The sequence below is a fragment of the Ascaphus truei genome, chromosome 21 (genome assembly GCF_040206685.1).
Source record: "Ascaphus truei isolate aAscTru1 chromosome 21, aAscTru1.hap1, whole genome shotgun sequence".
In the NCBI taxonomy this organism is placed as follows: Eukaryota; Metazoa; Chordata; class Amphibia; order Anura; family Ascaphidae; genus Ascaphus; species Ascaphus truei.
The window spans coordinates 14,665,003-14,681,988 of NC_134503.1; the positions used below are offsets into that span (position 1 = coordinate 14,665,003).

At 42.2% G+C, this 16,986-nt stretch overlaps 1 protein-coding gene across 1 annotated transcript in view; it reads left to right on the forward strand.

Annotated features, from left to right (window-relative positions):
* ENTPD2 (ectonucleoside triphosphate diphosphohydrolase 2) overlaps positions 1-16,986 on the forward strand; it is a 42,357-nt gene extending 25,371 nt beyond the window's left edge. Inside the window, exons 3-9 of the mRNA XM_075579068.1 lie at positions 2,385-2,535; positions 3,647-3,806; positions 5,936-6,163; positions 7,108-7,377; positions 9,140-9,259; positions 11,613-11,747; positions 15,605-16,986. Coding sequence (XP_075435183.1) covers positions 2,385-2,535; positions 3,647-3,806; positions 5,936-6,163; positions 7,108-7,377; positions 9,140-9,259; positions 11,613-11,747; positions 15,605-15,805 — 1,265 coding nt within the window. The 3' untranslated portion in view covers positions 15,806-16,986. The remainder of the gene's footprint in view (positions 1-2,384; positions 2,536-3,646; positions 3,807-5,935; positions 6,164-7,107; positions 7,378-9,139; positions 9,260-11,612; positions 11,748-15,604) is intronic.

Consider the following 16,986-nt stretch of genomic DNA (forward strand, 5'->3'; position numbering starts at 1 on the left):
TGGACATTCCAAAGCTGTTAAGCATTTGGGGCAAATCTCTGTGGACCTCTTAGAAATGTTTTGTACATTATTTTTAGCGATGGGCACATTTTCGCCGAAGTTTGAATTCACAGTTAAAATGTCAAATTTTTCAAACATTTGTGAAATTGCTGAGATTTTAAAAAGTTGGGGGGAAAAAAAAGAATGACATTTTTGGGGGGAACAAAACCCAAAACAAAACTCTATTGTCGAATAGAGAGAGTGTATGTGTCAGTCATTTAGTAGAGGACCCATTTACTTCTATACCTCCAAATAGTCACCAATATTGTAATGGGGTCACACCTTTTGGCTCAGAATACTGTCTTGCAACAGGATTATATTCTCACACTAAATAACAAGCATCTTATTACAACCTTGTATCTGTAGAAAAAGGCCTTCCATCCTTATCATAGGATATTGTAAGTACAATAATAATGAGTTCGAGAGTAATATAAAGTAATATCTATTATTTATTTTATACAACAATAATCTAATAAAAGAATAACAATAGTAAAAAAATCTATAATAAAGCAAAGTACAATTCATAGTTATATGGTTGCTTGTACATACCACCACATAGAGTACCAATGGCACTCTGTCTGGTCTGTTGTCAGTTCTGCCTGTCATGTCTCTACCCTAACTTATATGTTGTCTGTATACATCATATCTGTTGCTAAGCAGAATATCTCTTTTTCTTATGTTCTGTAGATAGACATATTTTGGCCTACTTCTCACCCTTGCTTTTGGTACATTTCTGGTGTGGTTGCAATTTCCTCAGAAATTCTTCAGAGCCGTTTCCTGCTTACCTACAAACCCGGCTACACAAAGCACTTTGTGGTTTCTTAAAACTTGCAGCTGAGGTTAGAAAAACAAGTTACAAATAAGTTTACAAAATTAGGGCCCAGTGTATCATCTATCCCAGCAAAAAAGTGTCTGGTCAATCAATATGCACTTTGCTGTACGAAACAGTTATGCAACCTAAGTGTGTGTGTGTGTGTGTGTGTGTGTGTGTCGTGTTAGCCGAGCTTCAATAATCAAAAAATAAATAGATGATACCGTTCTGTGGCTAACGAAAGGCTTTTATCTGTGCGAGCTTTCGAGATACACTGATCTCTTCTTCCGGCGATGTTACAATGAATGAAGCAAGCAAAGGGTATACTTAAAAACAGTGTCTCTTGGAATGTTATCTGTGCTTCTCGCTCCCCCGTGTGTGGATGTGATTTATGGCTAGAGGTGTTAAATGGTTCCTGAAAGTTAGTGATGTAAGAGTATGTATATGTATATGTGTGTGTATATATATATATATATCTCCACAACACCCTTTCCTACACCTGTGGCGTAATTTTGTATGGACAGAACCATTCCTCTCTTTACTGTTGTTACAGACTATTAACTGTTTGTGTCCTGTCTCTCTTAGTCAATATTGTCTGGCGTGGGAGATCTTGGAGTCATAAATGTCATTGGTGGAAACGAAAACAATACCATTTGTTAATATGGGCACAATCAATTGGAGCATATGAAGGGGTTAATTTATAGAAATCACCCAACTGCAAAACCGGTGTATGTTGTGTGTCATACAAACTTAACATTGTACTATTCCATCTAGCCCCAAAACAACATCCGTGTATTGTACAGAGCAGTATGTGTCTGGCCAAGTGCAAACTTTCCAAACCACTCCTGTTTTCTGATTGAAAAATGGCTTGTTTCGTTTGTCTGTTTTTTTTAATTATTTCTCCTGAAAAATTACATGTAATTAGTAATAAGCCAAGCCATTATTTTCCCCTTTGAGAGCATATGTCAGGCATATTGTACACTCCGCAACGTAATTCATATCTTGTGATGCCTTTTTAGACAACAAAATAGTTTGCTTTGTTTTGTTTTTGAGACCGGATTGTACAATGCACGGGGCTCTGAAAATCTCACAGGTGTCTTGTTCCCGAGTCAGCCTGAGCGGTTTTGAAAGCTCTGCACACGATCTCATCTTCCACTGACCTATTTATCTGTATCACACCCTCTGGCAAATCTAACATACAAGGACCAATACAGGTAATAGAATCCTGAATTGGCAGACAACGAACAAAATAATCCAGATACGTACAGTATCCAAGAAAAAAAAACATGCTAATATTGCTTTGATACCCCCTTGTCGATTTCACTGCTGGATGAAGGCCTCTCCAATGGTTGTGTGTGTGTGTGTGTGTGTGTGTGCGCCACATACACACACTGCAAGGCATTGGGGTTGGTAATGACCTGGAAAAAAAGCAATTTAAAGCCAAGGGGAGCTGGGCTCTGGGACTGTAGTATCCTCATTACATTTGCCATTGACCTTGTCTCTCTGTATTTGATCCGTGTCTGGCTCTCTGCAGGTCCTGGGATCTCGAGCTATTGGAAGGCGCCTGGTGAAGCAGGAAGGAGCCTGGAGTTATGTCTGAACAAGGCAGTGAAGGAAGTCCCTCCCAGCAGGCACCCCATCACCCCCCTCTACCTGGGAGCCACTGCCGGCATGAGGCTGCTAAAGTAAGATGAGGGTGCAGGCAGTGTCAGATTGGGGTACTAGAGGACCCCATGGGGAGACATATTGTAGGGAGCAAATATAGGAGCATAATGGACAATAGGGCTTGTACTCATGCATGCATACATATGCTTATACATGCACTGTGTTGCTGGTCCTTGCGGCAGTCAAGGGGTTAAACGTGGGACAGCATTTACATAAGTATGTTTAAGAAATGCATGCGTTTTCTTTTACTGCTAAGTAGCCCAGCTCCCTCTAGTGCTCCCCTGTATAATCTGCTGAAACTAATGGCACGAAAAACTTGACACCCATCAGCTTGAAAGGTTAACACAATCTACTCCCATATGATGCCTCGATCTATTAAAGCAGCAGTCCAAGCTGTCTGTTTTTTTTTATTTTATTCCCCCCCCCCCCTTGTGGGGATATGTGCATCAATACAGTCCACACAATGATAAGTAATTGGCTAAGTTGCCGATCGATCCGTTCTCCTGTGATCGATCAGTGAAGATTCGGCTCGGGGGTTCACTAAATGGCTGTCAGTGCAGAAGAAGAGGAACAGAGATGCAAAGTTCTGTGGGGAAGATCATGTGACCAGGCAGTCACTAGATACAATTGGTGCACTGCTAGAGAGAAGACAGGGCTCAAAGGGATGTGCCAGAGCTTGTTTCAGAGGAGGAAGGGAATGTGACTTTGTAAATTGTTGCTATAGAAACAAAAAAGCTTGTTACATTAGAATATGTTAAAAATGTCATTCAGAGATTTATTTATTTTTTAAATGTTACAAGTATTTTCTCATAGTACAGAACTGATTTATTAAAAAAAAATACATATGTAGAATATTGCTTGGTCTGCAGTTTTAAGGACCTAAATGCCTAGCCACTAATGTGAAACCTGACACTTTCTGTTACCTGTAGGCAGCAGGCTGCTGATTGTATCTGAGAGGTGCTTCAGGGCAATAGTTGGATGTTTTGGAGAACGAAGTGCATTAAGGGGGTGAGATGCACTCTAAGATTTGAGCAGTGCGTGTCTAGTACTGTAGTAACAAGGTTTTGGCTTTTGGCAGAGCAAAGGTTCACGGGCAGAGCTATGAATTTATCATTCATTATCTATCCACAGTTGGACCAACCTGAATGCCTCTAACCAGGTTCTGGATGCTGTCCGCTCCACCTTGAAGTCCTACCCTTTTGATTTTCGGGGAGCCAGAATCCTCTCCGGTCAAGATGAGGGGGTGTTTGGGTGGGTCACGGCCAACTACCTCTTGGAGAACTTTATTAAGGTATAGCCTTCCCAAAATAGTAGTTACAAGTCACAAATTCCTCCTAACACCTAGTGTGATATAGGTGATGAAAGAGAAGGGGATACAAGTCCTTTCTCTGTGTGTTCCAATTGCCATCACTGTGGGAAGGACACATCACACGGAACATGGTCTCTTTGTCTGTCCCTGTGGTTGCTTGGCAAACGTCCATAGAAGTAAATGTATCTTTAATGTAACCGTAACCCTTGTTTTGTGACAGAACTGTGGTCTGTATACAGTAAAACAGGGTGTGTCATACGCTTGCTTCATTGTGGCTTTAGTTTAAAAACAAAAAGCTGCTGGCAGAGTCCTTAGGCCTCTCATCTCAATTGGCAAACCCCTTGGAATACAGACAGCCGGCAGAAGTCCATCTATTCAAAAGCTCTGCGCTTTGAGGTAGCAGATAACAGGTGAGGAACCCTGAGGAATCCCAGCACAGTGTCTGCTCTCTCCTGGCTATGAAAGGAGCAGAGACACCCAGAGATGTACTTTTAAGTTCAGTGCCAATATGTAAACAGCAGAAGAAAGGTGACTTTGAAAAGATGACAGGTGGGATGGGCAATCTTTGCTCACCTGTGCACCATTGTCTATACCTACAGCACGGTATTGGAATGGGGGATATGCGGAGAACAAAGGTTCCTCATACAAAGACATTAATTTCAGGGCACTCCTAGAGATCTAAAGAATACTTCATTTTTATTATTATTTACATTAAAATGACCCCTCACTCTGCGTATGGGCATGCAAATATATATCAACGTTTTGGGGCAAGGTGTGTGTGTGTGTGTGTGTGTGTGTGTGTGTGTGTGTGTGTGTGTGTGTGTGTGTGTGTGTGTGTGTGTGTGTGTGTGTGTGTGTGTGTGTGTGTGTGTGTTTTTATATATATATATATATATATATATATATATGTAAATAATATATATGTAAATAATATATATGTAAATAATATATATGTAAATAATATATATGTAAATAATATATATGTAAATAATGTGTGTGTATATATATACACACACACACACACACACACACGTATATGTATATATATATATATATATATATATATATATATTATATATATATATATATATATATATATATATATTCTCAACCAAACGGATAAGACCCCAAAATCCTTTGTTCTTAATATTTGCAAATCTATGACCATGGTTCTCTGCAGGCGAAGGCTAGGAGAACCACTGCGAAGGGTCAAAATAAGTTGTCCTTTTGTTTTATTTACTTGAGACACAGAACAGAAAGCTTTTACTGATCACGTTAAATAAATAACAAGCGGAAGGTAATTGGGTCCCACGGGAGGGAGGAGAGTGAACATTAAAAGTAACTTAAAGCTTGAAAAGCCTTAAAAAAATAAGGGCTGTCAATCATAAAGCTAGAAAACAGAACACAAGGTAAGACGATTAAACAACATGTTGTAACAAGGACAGACCTGTATTTGTATATGTATAAACTGTTATGTATAAATGAAAATAGATAGTTTGTTGATCAAAGTTACCATGGAAACAGTGTACTCCTACTTGTATAATACTGTGTATTATTGAATACAGGACACACATGTTACATGTATCCACTAAGAAAACCCTTTCCTAATGCAAAAAAAAAAAAAACGTTTAAAGAAAGAGACTCCTCAAACACACAGCTATTAAATTACCAGGTAATAATGTTTGCAGATATAAAATAGAAGGTAAGTAGGCAGTGGGTCCAATACTCTTGGGGTAAGCCTGTGAAATTCCGCGAAATCCCTGCTTCAATTAGCGTTTTTAAAACCTAACATTTTGGACATGAAATGATTTTTCAACGTTCCAGTGTCTTGGGTACCAAATAATATTAGACCAGTGGTTTTCTCTCCTCGTTGTCTTCACACCAGGTCTGAGAAAGAACCAGTGCATTTTTGTATTAGTTGGATGCCCAAAATACCTGCCTCATACCTGTGAGTGGAGGTTTGTGATAACCATTGTATTAGACTGTAAGCTCTTTGACTCCGACCTTGTCCAAATGTATCTCCCTGTACCACAGGCACCAACATTATTGCTTATATTACCTGCACTACATGAGAATAAAGTGTCGTTATGACTCATCTCTTCATCCTGTAGTATGGCTGGATCGGGCGCTGGTTTCAACCTCGGAAAGGGACTCTGGGTGCTATGGATTTGGGTGGAGCATCTACCCAGATTACCTTTGAGACCAAGGACAGTATCCAGGATCCTCAGAACGAGGTGAACCTGCGTCTTTATGGACAGTCCTACAGAGTGTACACCCACAGCTTCCTGTGTTACGGGAGGGACCAGGTGCTCAAGAGGGTTCTTTCCAAGGTCTTCAAGGTACGGTTGAGATATTCCAGAAGTGACTTTATTAATTATTGATAGGATGCCAACACATTCTACAGCACTGTGTGGGGAAGAGAAGAGAACATGTTACAGCAGACAAATATTAACAAGGAAACCTGTTAGATGCTCTAGGTAAGGAAGCCCTACTTCTTAAAATTAGGTGATAATAAATTGGTGACATATATCCTTTAGATCCTTATTGCAATAACATTAGAAGGCAGATCACTAAACAAGACCTTCATATGCATAGGTACAGTTTCCTAATCATTTGAAGGGATACTACTACCAGGCATCCATTTACTGGACTTCTCTGTGTACAAGGGTGCGCTGTGTTTGAGGCATATAGTTCTAAATATGTACACGCTCTGGTGGTTGGGGAAATATTTTTTTTGCCTGAGTAAAAGTAGGGCAATGGTTTCTCCATAAAGTGAAACTAGGTTGAGGGAAGGACCCAAAGAACTGACACACACACTTAAGAGTGTGTGGTATACTGGTTCTTCTTCCAATCTTTCCGCCTCTTCACCCACAGATGGGTATAGGTGACTTCCACAGAAAACTTCACTTTCAAAAGATCCATGGAAGTTGTTAGCTGGATATACTCAAGGGGACGCTAGGCCCAAGGGTCGACAGAGCCCATTTTGTTAGAAACAAAGGGGCGCCACGTGAAGGCAGGGTTGTCCATTGATAATGAGGCTCTATATTCGCATCAATTATCCTTGCCCCCCATACTGGTTAACGTGTTGGTCTAGACTAGGCAAGTTTGTTGGTTCCGTCCCAGTAAAAATATTCTCTGTGCAGTTTTGAGCCTCCTTTGTCATACTTGAGAATGTCATGTAACTTGCATGTTGACCCTTTCGAAGCCAGAGGGCTTGCAATAGCTGACCTGCCCGGTAGCGAAAATAACTAAAACATGGATTGTTTTTACTTTTTTCCTATAGTCCCAGGGATATGCAGAGAATGTACAAAATCCATGTTGGCCAGTAGGTTATAACAAGACCATGACCATGGGAGATGTTTACGAGACGCCCTGTACTGCCACTGAGAAACCTACATCCTACGACCCCTTATTAACGATCGCTGTTACTGGTAACGGAAGTGCCGAGGTGTGCAGGACGCATGTGGACAGCCTCTTCAGCTTCTCTTCCTGTAGCTTCTCCTCGTGCTCCTTCGATGGAGTCTTCCAGCCTCCCGTCTCCGGAAAATTCATTGTAAGCAGAACAGGGAAAATTAGCTGGCGGGTACCTGTGAGGGTTTGTGGGGAGGGCCAGTCAGGGGCGCATAAAAGACCAAAGGGAAGTCTCTATTGAAATAACAAGGCAATGTATTGGTGTGTACTGTGGTCAAAGTGTCAATGTAGCAGTCCTGTGTCTGATTTAGAAAAGAAAAATCAAAATATAATAAAGTTTAAAGGTAAATGGAGAAATAAAGAGAACCATTGTGGTACTATAGGCTTAATAATACAAAAGTAGCGGTACTCCTAGCTGGACTGTGGTACCATCACAGTCCAGCTGCTGGATATAGCAAAAAAGACCACGGGACAGCAGTAAATACAGCTAGTTTTTCGAAAGTTTGGCAAATCTCAGAAACAATATTGCAGTAAAACGTGAAGTTAAGGGGAAAAAATGCTGAGTCCTTCTGGCTTTCAGGAAGAGACACACTAGTTAATGGGTACATTCCAACCCCCCTTTTTTTTTAAAGTGTGCTTTGAAACTAACATATGGTGAACTCCCATTATGCATTGTGGCTGAATGGGACATTCTCAAATAATTGTTTTCACAGCTGAGCCATATTCTAATCTAAATAATCATGACAACTGACTGATTTTAGAATCTAAAAAAAAAAATAGTTTTTTTTTCTGAGAGCTGAACATACAATGCATGTGTGATTTTAAATAAATTGGCTCCGCATCTGCATGAATGGAAAAATAAAAGTGAAGGCGCAATGGTGGGGTTTCTGGAGGTTACACTGGGACACTTGTGTCCCACAAGATCTTACTGGTTAAGATGAATTGCAAAAAAAAAAAATTGGGATGGACTAGAGTAGGCTCCCAATATGATCCATCGAACAAAAAATGTGGTGTGTAGTGACCTCTAGTGATGAATAATGAAAGTATAAGCCGAAAGGCCTATTTCTCGTCTACAAAGTAACGTCTATAAAAACACAATAGAAGACAATTCAGGCATACCCCGGTTTAAGGACACTCGCTTTAAGTACACTCGCGAGTAAGTACATCTCGCTCAATAGGCAAACGGCAGCTCACGCATGCACCTGTCAGCACGTCCTGAACAGCAATACTGGCTCCCTACCTGCACCGAAGCTGTGCACAAGCGGGGAGACTATAGAACCTGTTACACATGCGTTATTTACATCAGTTATGCACGTATATGACGATTGCAGTACAGTACATGCATCAATAAGTGGGAAAAAGGGAGTGCTTCACTTTAAGTACATTTTCACTTTACATACATGCTCCGGTCCCATTGCGTACGTTAATGCGGGGTATGCCTGTACCAGGAGAACTACTCTTCACTTTAAAGTAATTTACAATCAGCATTCAGTTCAATCACAATACAAATTCTTATACAAAGAAACTCCTGTTACAAGCTCTTGAATAGGGATTCCCTATTTCAGCTCACGAGAGCAACCAGTGGGTCTGGTTTTTAAGATTTTTTTTTTCTTCTAATTAACATGAATTAACTAATGATTTTTATCACTAAGACCCGTTGCTTTAACTGTGTTCTGCTCTTACGGAGTGAACTAGGGAGGCTGGAAAGTTGCCATGTGAACCCTTTATTGCAGCCTTCAGGCCTTTTCAAATTAAAACAATACAATTAGAAAAAGGCTGTAATCTGCTTCTAAAGGCATCAAAATGTCTCATGTTTTGGGGACACTGCTCCTTTCGGATATACCCACTTCTCTCCTGCAGTGGTCCATGGACGAACCACTGATTTACTTCTCTCTCTGTTGCAGGCTTTTGCAGCCTTTTACTATACGGTGGACTTCATAAGGTCGATGATGCACAAGCCAGTGGATTCTCTCGAGGACCTTGGTAGAGCAGCTGATGAGATCTGCTCTTCCAGTTGGACTGATGTGAGTGTTGGAGAACATGTATCCCAACCAGGGGTGGAATTAGGCACCGGTGCAAGCTAGCTTCTCCCCCCCCCCCCCCCCCCACCCCTCTCCACGGGTTGAACCTGTGGCAACGATGAAGGGTACCCACCCTGGTGGGGATTGCGGAAGTTGGGCCCACTTCCGGTGGGGTACCTAAATTCTGTGTTTAAACCACCTGGGTGGGCCCTGCACCAAGGGTTGGGTCCGGGGAGGAGGTGTGGAGCGAGGGGGACCTTTTATAAATGCAAGAACACCATTCTGGCTGCTGAAAGAAATGCCGGTACAATGTACCAGTGTGTGGACTTCACATATGGTAGGTCTGGCACTAATCCCAGCTATTAATTGTCTTGGTATAGAAAAGTGGTGGGTGCTCCAATAGTTCAGGAATAATATGTTTTTAACGGAACACATAAGACTCAAATATGGAGTGGATAGACTAATGCTTTCAGTGGTACATTGTTCTCACCCAGTAGTGTCCTGAAGGCAACAGAAGAAAAGATGAGTACCACCCTTCGCTGTACCTCGTTGGTATATAGCTATATGGTAAATCCAAAAAACTCACCCTGCAACGTAGTACTGATGATGATGATCCATATGAATAAAGTATTGAAGATCTTACCCACTCCTAGAGTCTGCAATTCCTGGGTAGGGGGCGTGTCCAGCCGCTTAATAAACTCCAAACGATCCAAGAAAAATGCAAATAATGCACCAAGCAGCGCACTGCCCAAGGGACACAGGTGTACAAAAATGAAAAATCAATTTATTGTCATGTCAGTCAGACATGACAAACAAGGAGGTATACACCCTCCAACGCGTTTCACACAAAGTGCTTTATCAAGGAGTTGTTTGTCATGTCTGACGTACAAAAATGAAAAATCAATTTATTGTCAATCTGTGTCCCTTGGGCAGTGCGCTGATTGGTGCATTATTTGCATTTTTCTTGGATTAATTGTCTTGGCCTGTGTCTTATTCATAGTTGCAATAGCATTATTATCGGTGTAGGTATTCTGGCCCCGGCTCACTGAGACTGAGTAGGATCAGATAAACTCGCCTCCTTTAAATGCACACAGTCCTTCTATTTTCTGTAACGTTATTGGAGGGGGTATACAGAAGGTATAAAATAACTTGCAGGTAACATTTGTAGGGAGAAGGTAAAAAAAAGAATGCTTGTTCTGGGGAAACGGTGAAACATATGTCTACTCACTACGGCTGCTGGTTGGAAAAGGAAATATGGCCAGGAGAAACCATACAGACAGGGGTCCTGGGACATACCAACATGAGCCTGTGCAGTAGTTGCTAGGCAGCAGGCTGGGAGGGAGGGGAAGTAGTTACATTAGTAACAACAATACACAGAGAGGTGACATGAGTCACAAGACAGGGAGAAATATACAAACTGGTTTCAGGACAGTAGGCATCAAGCAGAAGTTTAGTGAGGTAACTGCATGATCATGCAATGTCCCTGCTAATTGCATTTGAGTTCCCAAATGGAGTACATATTTAAAATCTATGGTGCAATAATTTAAATGCCTTGGGAGAAGAGCGTGGTGCCTCTGCAACCGCTGTGCCCTCCCCTGAAAAATCTTGCACCCCCTGGTTTGCGCACCCCTGCCCTACAGATATACAGAGTACAGATATAGGGACATTGTCATCTCTGTATGATTTAGATTTATCAATGTGAAACAAATTGCTATTCAATTACTAAATATTAAACTTAAAAAATAACTCGAAAAATCAAGCACTAATTAAGTAACCAAACCTAGAGTACGAAGACTTCTACATTTCTTCAAGCCATAAATATTTTCACTGTGATGTTTGCGCAGCATAGCGCATTAGAGCAGGGGTGCGCAAACTGGGGGGGCGGGAGATTTTTCTGGGGGGGCACAGGCGGTTGCAGAGGTCCCACGCTCTTCCCCCAGGCATTTAATGAAATGCTGGGGGACCGAGTGAGGCCACTTACCGGGATTCAGCCGGCTGTGTGACGCGGTGTCAGATGATGGCGCGGTGCCATGTGACGTCACACGCGGCAAATGACGCGACGTCACATGACCCCGCAGCGTCATTTGACGCGGATACAAGGTGGGAGGGGGGGCACGAGAGCCGGGGAAGGGAAGATAGGGGGGCACAGCTTCAAACGTTTGCGCTCCCCTGCATTAGAGACTCATGATTGTTAGTTCCTACTCCCTGGGGTGAAGGAATAAAATGGCGGGGGGAGTCATCCGAAAACTAGTTGCTTTTTTGGTTTATGCAGAATGCTTAACCCTTTGCTGGCTGCAGGGCCAGCAATGCATTGAAGATGTAACATTTCTCTCTCCTAACACCTGTCTCCATGTAGCTTGTCGCTAAAGCCCCCGGATTGCTGAAGCATCTGAATGGATATTGCGCCACCGCCAATTTTGTGTACCTGCTGGCCAGCAAAGGCTACAAGTTCGACAACCAGACGTTTCCCAACATCGTTTTCCAGAAGAAGGTGTGTATCTTCATCGGGGGGTTTCCAGTGCCCTCGCTGTGCTTCTCTCTCCATTACCCCTTCCATGTTGTGTATCATTGTGACTTTTTTCATATTCTGCACTGATTATAGATTCATTGTTACTATGGAATCTGGGTCAGAAGAAGCAGATTTTTGGTTTAAACCAATGGTCTATAAAGTCGCAATCTGCCTTTTTTTTTTTAATATACCATCTCGATATACCATCTCGATATACCATCTCGATATACCATCTCGATATACCATCTCGATATACCATCTCGATATACCATCTCGATATACCATCTCGATATACCATCTCGATATACCATCTCGATATACCATCTCGATATACCATCTCGATATACCATCTCGATATACCATCTCGATATACCATCTCGATATACCATCTCGATATACCATCTCGATATACCATCTCGATATACCATCTCGATATACCATCTCGATATACCATCTCGATATACCATCTCGATATACCATCTCGATATACCATCTCGATATACCATCTCGATATACCATCTCGATATACCATCTCGATATACCATCTCGATATACCATCTCGATATACCATCTCGATATACCATCTCGATATACCATCTCGATATACCATCTCGATATACCATCTCGATATACCATCTCGATATACCATCTCGATATACCATCTCGATATACCATCTCGATATACCATCTCGATATACCATCTCGATATACCATCTCGATATACCATCTCGATATACCATCTCGATATACCATCTCGATATACCATCTCGATATACCATCTCGATATACCATCTCGATATACCATCTCGATATACCATCTCGATATACCATCTCGATATACCATCTCGATATACCATCTCGATATACCATCTCGATATACCATCTCGATATACCATCTCGATATACCATCTCGATATACCATCTCGATATACCATCTCGATATACCATCTCGATATACCATCTCGATATACCATCTCGATATACCATCTCGATATACCATCTCGATATACCATCTCGATATACCATCTCGATATACCATCTCGATATACCATCTCGATATACCATCTCGATATACCATCTCGATATACCATCTCGATATACCATCTCGATATACCATCTCGATATACCATCTCGATATACCATCTCGATATACCATCTCGATATACCATCTCGATATACCTGTTGTAGCTCTTCTGGCTTTTTCCAAAGCTGTATTACTTGTTGAATCTGATGCTTTTGTTCAGGAGATATATATACGAGTTTAAGATATTAGGTGCCTGGGATGTTGAAATGACGCTCTTCCGCAGGGCCCAATGCAGTCTAAAGGTTACTGTGGTAACTGCAAAATCTAGGGCTTAAGAAAATCATGTTTTGTAACACTAGAAGAACATATTTTTTTCTTTTTTAAAGCGGAACAGGACATGTTCAGGTTGCAAGATACTAAAATTATGGGGTCTAATCCCCCCCCCCCATATTGACAGCAATGGGAGTTTTCCTTTGATTACTCTGGTGCAATTCTTTTGCACATTTTTTGCCCCAGTTTTGCAAGCAGGAGACTTCAGTAAACAATCCCCTATATGAGTTAAATTCAAATAAGTTTCCAGGTGGATTGCTGCTTAAAAGTGGTTAATGCATTTAGACGGACTTTCCACGCTGCGCCCTCCTGCCTGCACTCCCCCCTGCTCGTGCGCCCCCCTCGTTACTTTGGCATCAAATGACACCGCTGGGTCACGTTGACATGGCGACATCACGTAACCCGTGGCGTCATTTGCCGCTGTGTTGCCATGGCGACATGTTGCTGAAGACAGAGACCTCACGCGATCCCTCATCTTTGAACTACGGACTCTCTGCAGACATGCCGCCGCCTAGGTAAGTGCCCGGGCTGACTGCATAGAGACTGTACCAAACATAATAAAACATAGTTTAAAACATGGAATAACGTGGGGAGACTCGTATCTGTGTGGGGAATAGGACTGGGATATCTGAGCTCGAAAACCAAGCGTCTGGGGGACACTGGGTAGCCCCAGTGAAACTTACCCCGCGTACCGGCGAATAGTGCGTGCTTGCCAGGGAGAATTAGGGGACTATCGCTAACTTTGACCCCGAACCCCTGCAAACAAAACAATAGAATTTCTACCCAAATATCCCACCTGAAACGTACACACAGAAAGTTTCATGTGTCTGGGACAAAGGGAACATGAAAAGTGGGAAAGCAGGGGGCACACTAACTGTTACATGTGATGATACCAGACCTATGGTGCTAGGTTGCTGCCAGGGACCCATGGTTCTCAGGAGTAACCAGATGGGCTAAACCTTTATTGTATAGCCTGGTTACCCCCTTACCTCACACCCATGTTTTGTACCCAGCCCTTGTAGATTAATGGCTAAAACTTGAATTTATGATGTGGTGGCATAAATCCCTCATCCTTGATCCAGACCAACTCTGCGGTCATCTCTTCAAGAAGTGAAGTCCGAACCTACATCCAACACACAGTATTAAATGATACCTCTGTGTTTATTTGTAGCCAATACCTATTACCCCCTCTGCTTAAGGGCTGTTATATAGAGGCCGCGCGCGCTCCACTGTGCGCGCGGCACTTATAATTGACTGAGGTTAGTCAGCCTTTCTATAATAGGGCTGCGCACGGCAGTGAGCGTGGAGCCGGGCGATTGTTTGTGTGTGTGTGTGTGTGTGTGTGTGTGTGTGTGTGTGTGTGTGTGTGTGTGTGTGTGTGTGTGTGTGTGTGTGTGTGTGTGTGTGTGTGTGTGTGTGTGTGTGTGTGTGTAAATAAATAAAAATTATTTTTATTGTGCAACTTTTGTTTTATTTTAAAAATATTATTTCATTCGTTAACTCACACAATCATCACTACACACACACACACACACACACACACACCGTGCGTCATGTGCATGCGCGTTCGCACAGGCGCGCGCCCACGCCTACTAAAGGACAAGCCTAAGAGGGAAGAGGACCCGAGACGACAATCATTCTTCCTAACCAAATTAACGCCTCTCTGCCATTCTCCTCTAATTGCGTTACAAGCTTAGAGACACACATTACATTCTGTTTCTAGCAAGCAGACAGCCCACGTCTCATTCTGTAACTAGGACATTATATTCTACTGCTTTACCTCATGTGACCTGATTTTCATACTCCAAGTAACCACATCTATAGTCTCGGTGCAGAAAGCAAGGCGCTCACATATGCGTAGATAAAGGTGGTATACAGGGTGCAGACCGTCCAGGTGTCAGCAAGGCAGCAGATCTGATCAGAAAACAGGACAGGCACTCCAAGTTCCAAAGGTGAAATGTATTACTCAACGTTTCGTCTCCCAGCAGAGCCTTTATCAAGAGCACCGTTGGGAGCCGAAACATTGAGGAATACATTGGTGTGTGTGGTCTATTTCATATACAGGACATAGCTCATGTTTAGATCTTTTGTCATTGATTTCAATTGGTTGGGCCCAGTGTAATTAACCTGCCCACTTGGCAGCAGGACATTGCTTGGCAGAACACAGTGATCTTAGGGTTCCCTTTTTTCCAATTCTCCTCTACCATCCTATATTTGCCACCAAAATAAGGGGATTGCATTCTTTTGCACCTTCGCATCGTCCATAGTGAGGCAATGAATGGCTATAAAATGTAGGCCCAGATTGACTAAGTGCTGCTAAGACATAAGTAACCTAACCATGTTGGCCACAAGTTGTTTTTATGGCCTAGCGCTGCTTCATAAATATGGCCTTTAACATCGCACCCTCTGCCTTTCCTTTTATTATCTTTGATCTAGTGCTATGAAATTCCTTCATGATTTGGTGACAGTCTATTGTCTCTTTCAGGCTGGAGACACATCAATTGGCTGGGCCCTGGGCTACATGCTGAATCTCACCAACATGATCCCAGCTGAAGAGATGTCCACCCTCAAAGGCACGGACTACAGCTCCTGGGTCGCCCTCATCTTTCTCTTCGTTGTCATTATCTTGGTTGCACTGATGATTCTCTTGGGCACCTACCGGTCCAGCAAACAGCAAACCATTTGATATTGGATTGACTCAAGGACAATGTTCTACTTGGGCCTATCTGACCCTCTGAATGATGATGGGGTTCCAGTGGAATCGGCATACAACCGTAGTCTTGCCGGGATTAGATGACATATATATGTATAGAACTACTGTGAACATCATACCTTCTGGATATTTTTCATTGAGAACCCTGGAACAAATCTTAGGGTAATTACTTGGAGACGTGGGTCAAAGCTCCTGCTACTGGCACAAATGGAAATACCTAGGAACGGTGACACCGTCCTCTTGTGTTCTTTCTTACATTAGCATCCTTGTTTTTTACGCATGTTGATCCTTGAACACTGTGACCTAGCCCCCTGCAGGCGAGGTTCTGCTTACATTCGGCTTTCTTGCAGACACATGCACTTCTTCACATACTTGCACACATTCACAATCGCACTTCTACAAACCACATGTCTTAATTGATTGCTGAGTTCACTCGGGGAAACTTTTAGATGCAAGAATGCCAAAAAAAAATTTTAACCTGCATATATGATCTGTACCATAAACAGGGGCATAGCACATGTTTAGGTTCTTATCATGGATGTAAATTGGCCCAGGTCCAATGTCAGCAACTTGATTTACGTTGGATTAGCTGCTACTCATCTCAATACAGTTATTCTGTATTTAGTGTCAATACTCAACGTTGGACACCAGAGAAATGCGTAGACACAGCCATTAGTGGGCCCTGGATTTCAGGCATCATAGATTTCTGTACTAAATATCTCTTGACTGCATAATGGGACCAAAAACTGCTCGGTGATTTTGTTGTTCTATACACATTTTCCAACTCCCATTTAGCATCCTACATTTGGCACCAGAATTCCATTACGTGTTGTTTATATCCCTAGCAACCTTTTTGGGGTCCACTCTATCCATGGTCAACAGCCATTGCATATGACCTCTTTGTGACTAGACCCCAATGTACCACCTCCCTACACATGCTTCAGAACATGATGATTACATGGTCCACTTGCCACCTTTTCTATTTAGTGAAGAAGGATATTGAAACCTATTCAACAAAAGTCCAGTGATTTATTAAGGAAAAAAAAAAAGCTTTAAATCAAAATAAAGTGTGAGGAAATAAGATGGGAGTGAGATAACTGTGATTTATTTTTCCATATTTGCCAATGATAAAAATAAAAGGGATGACGCAAGCA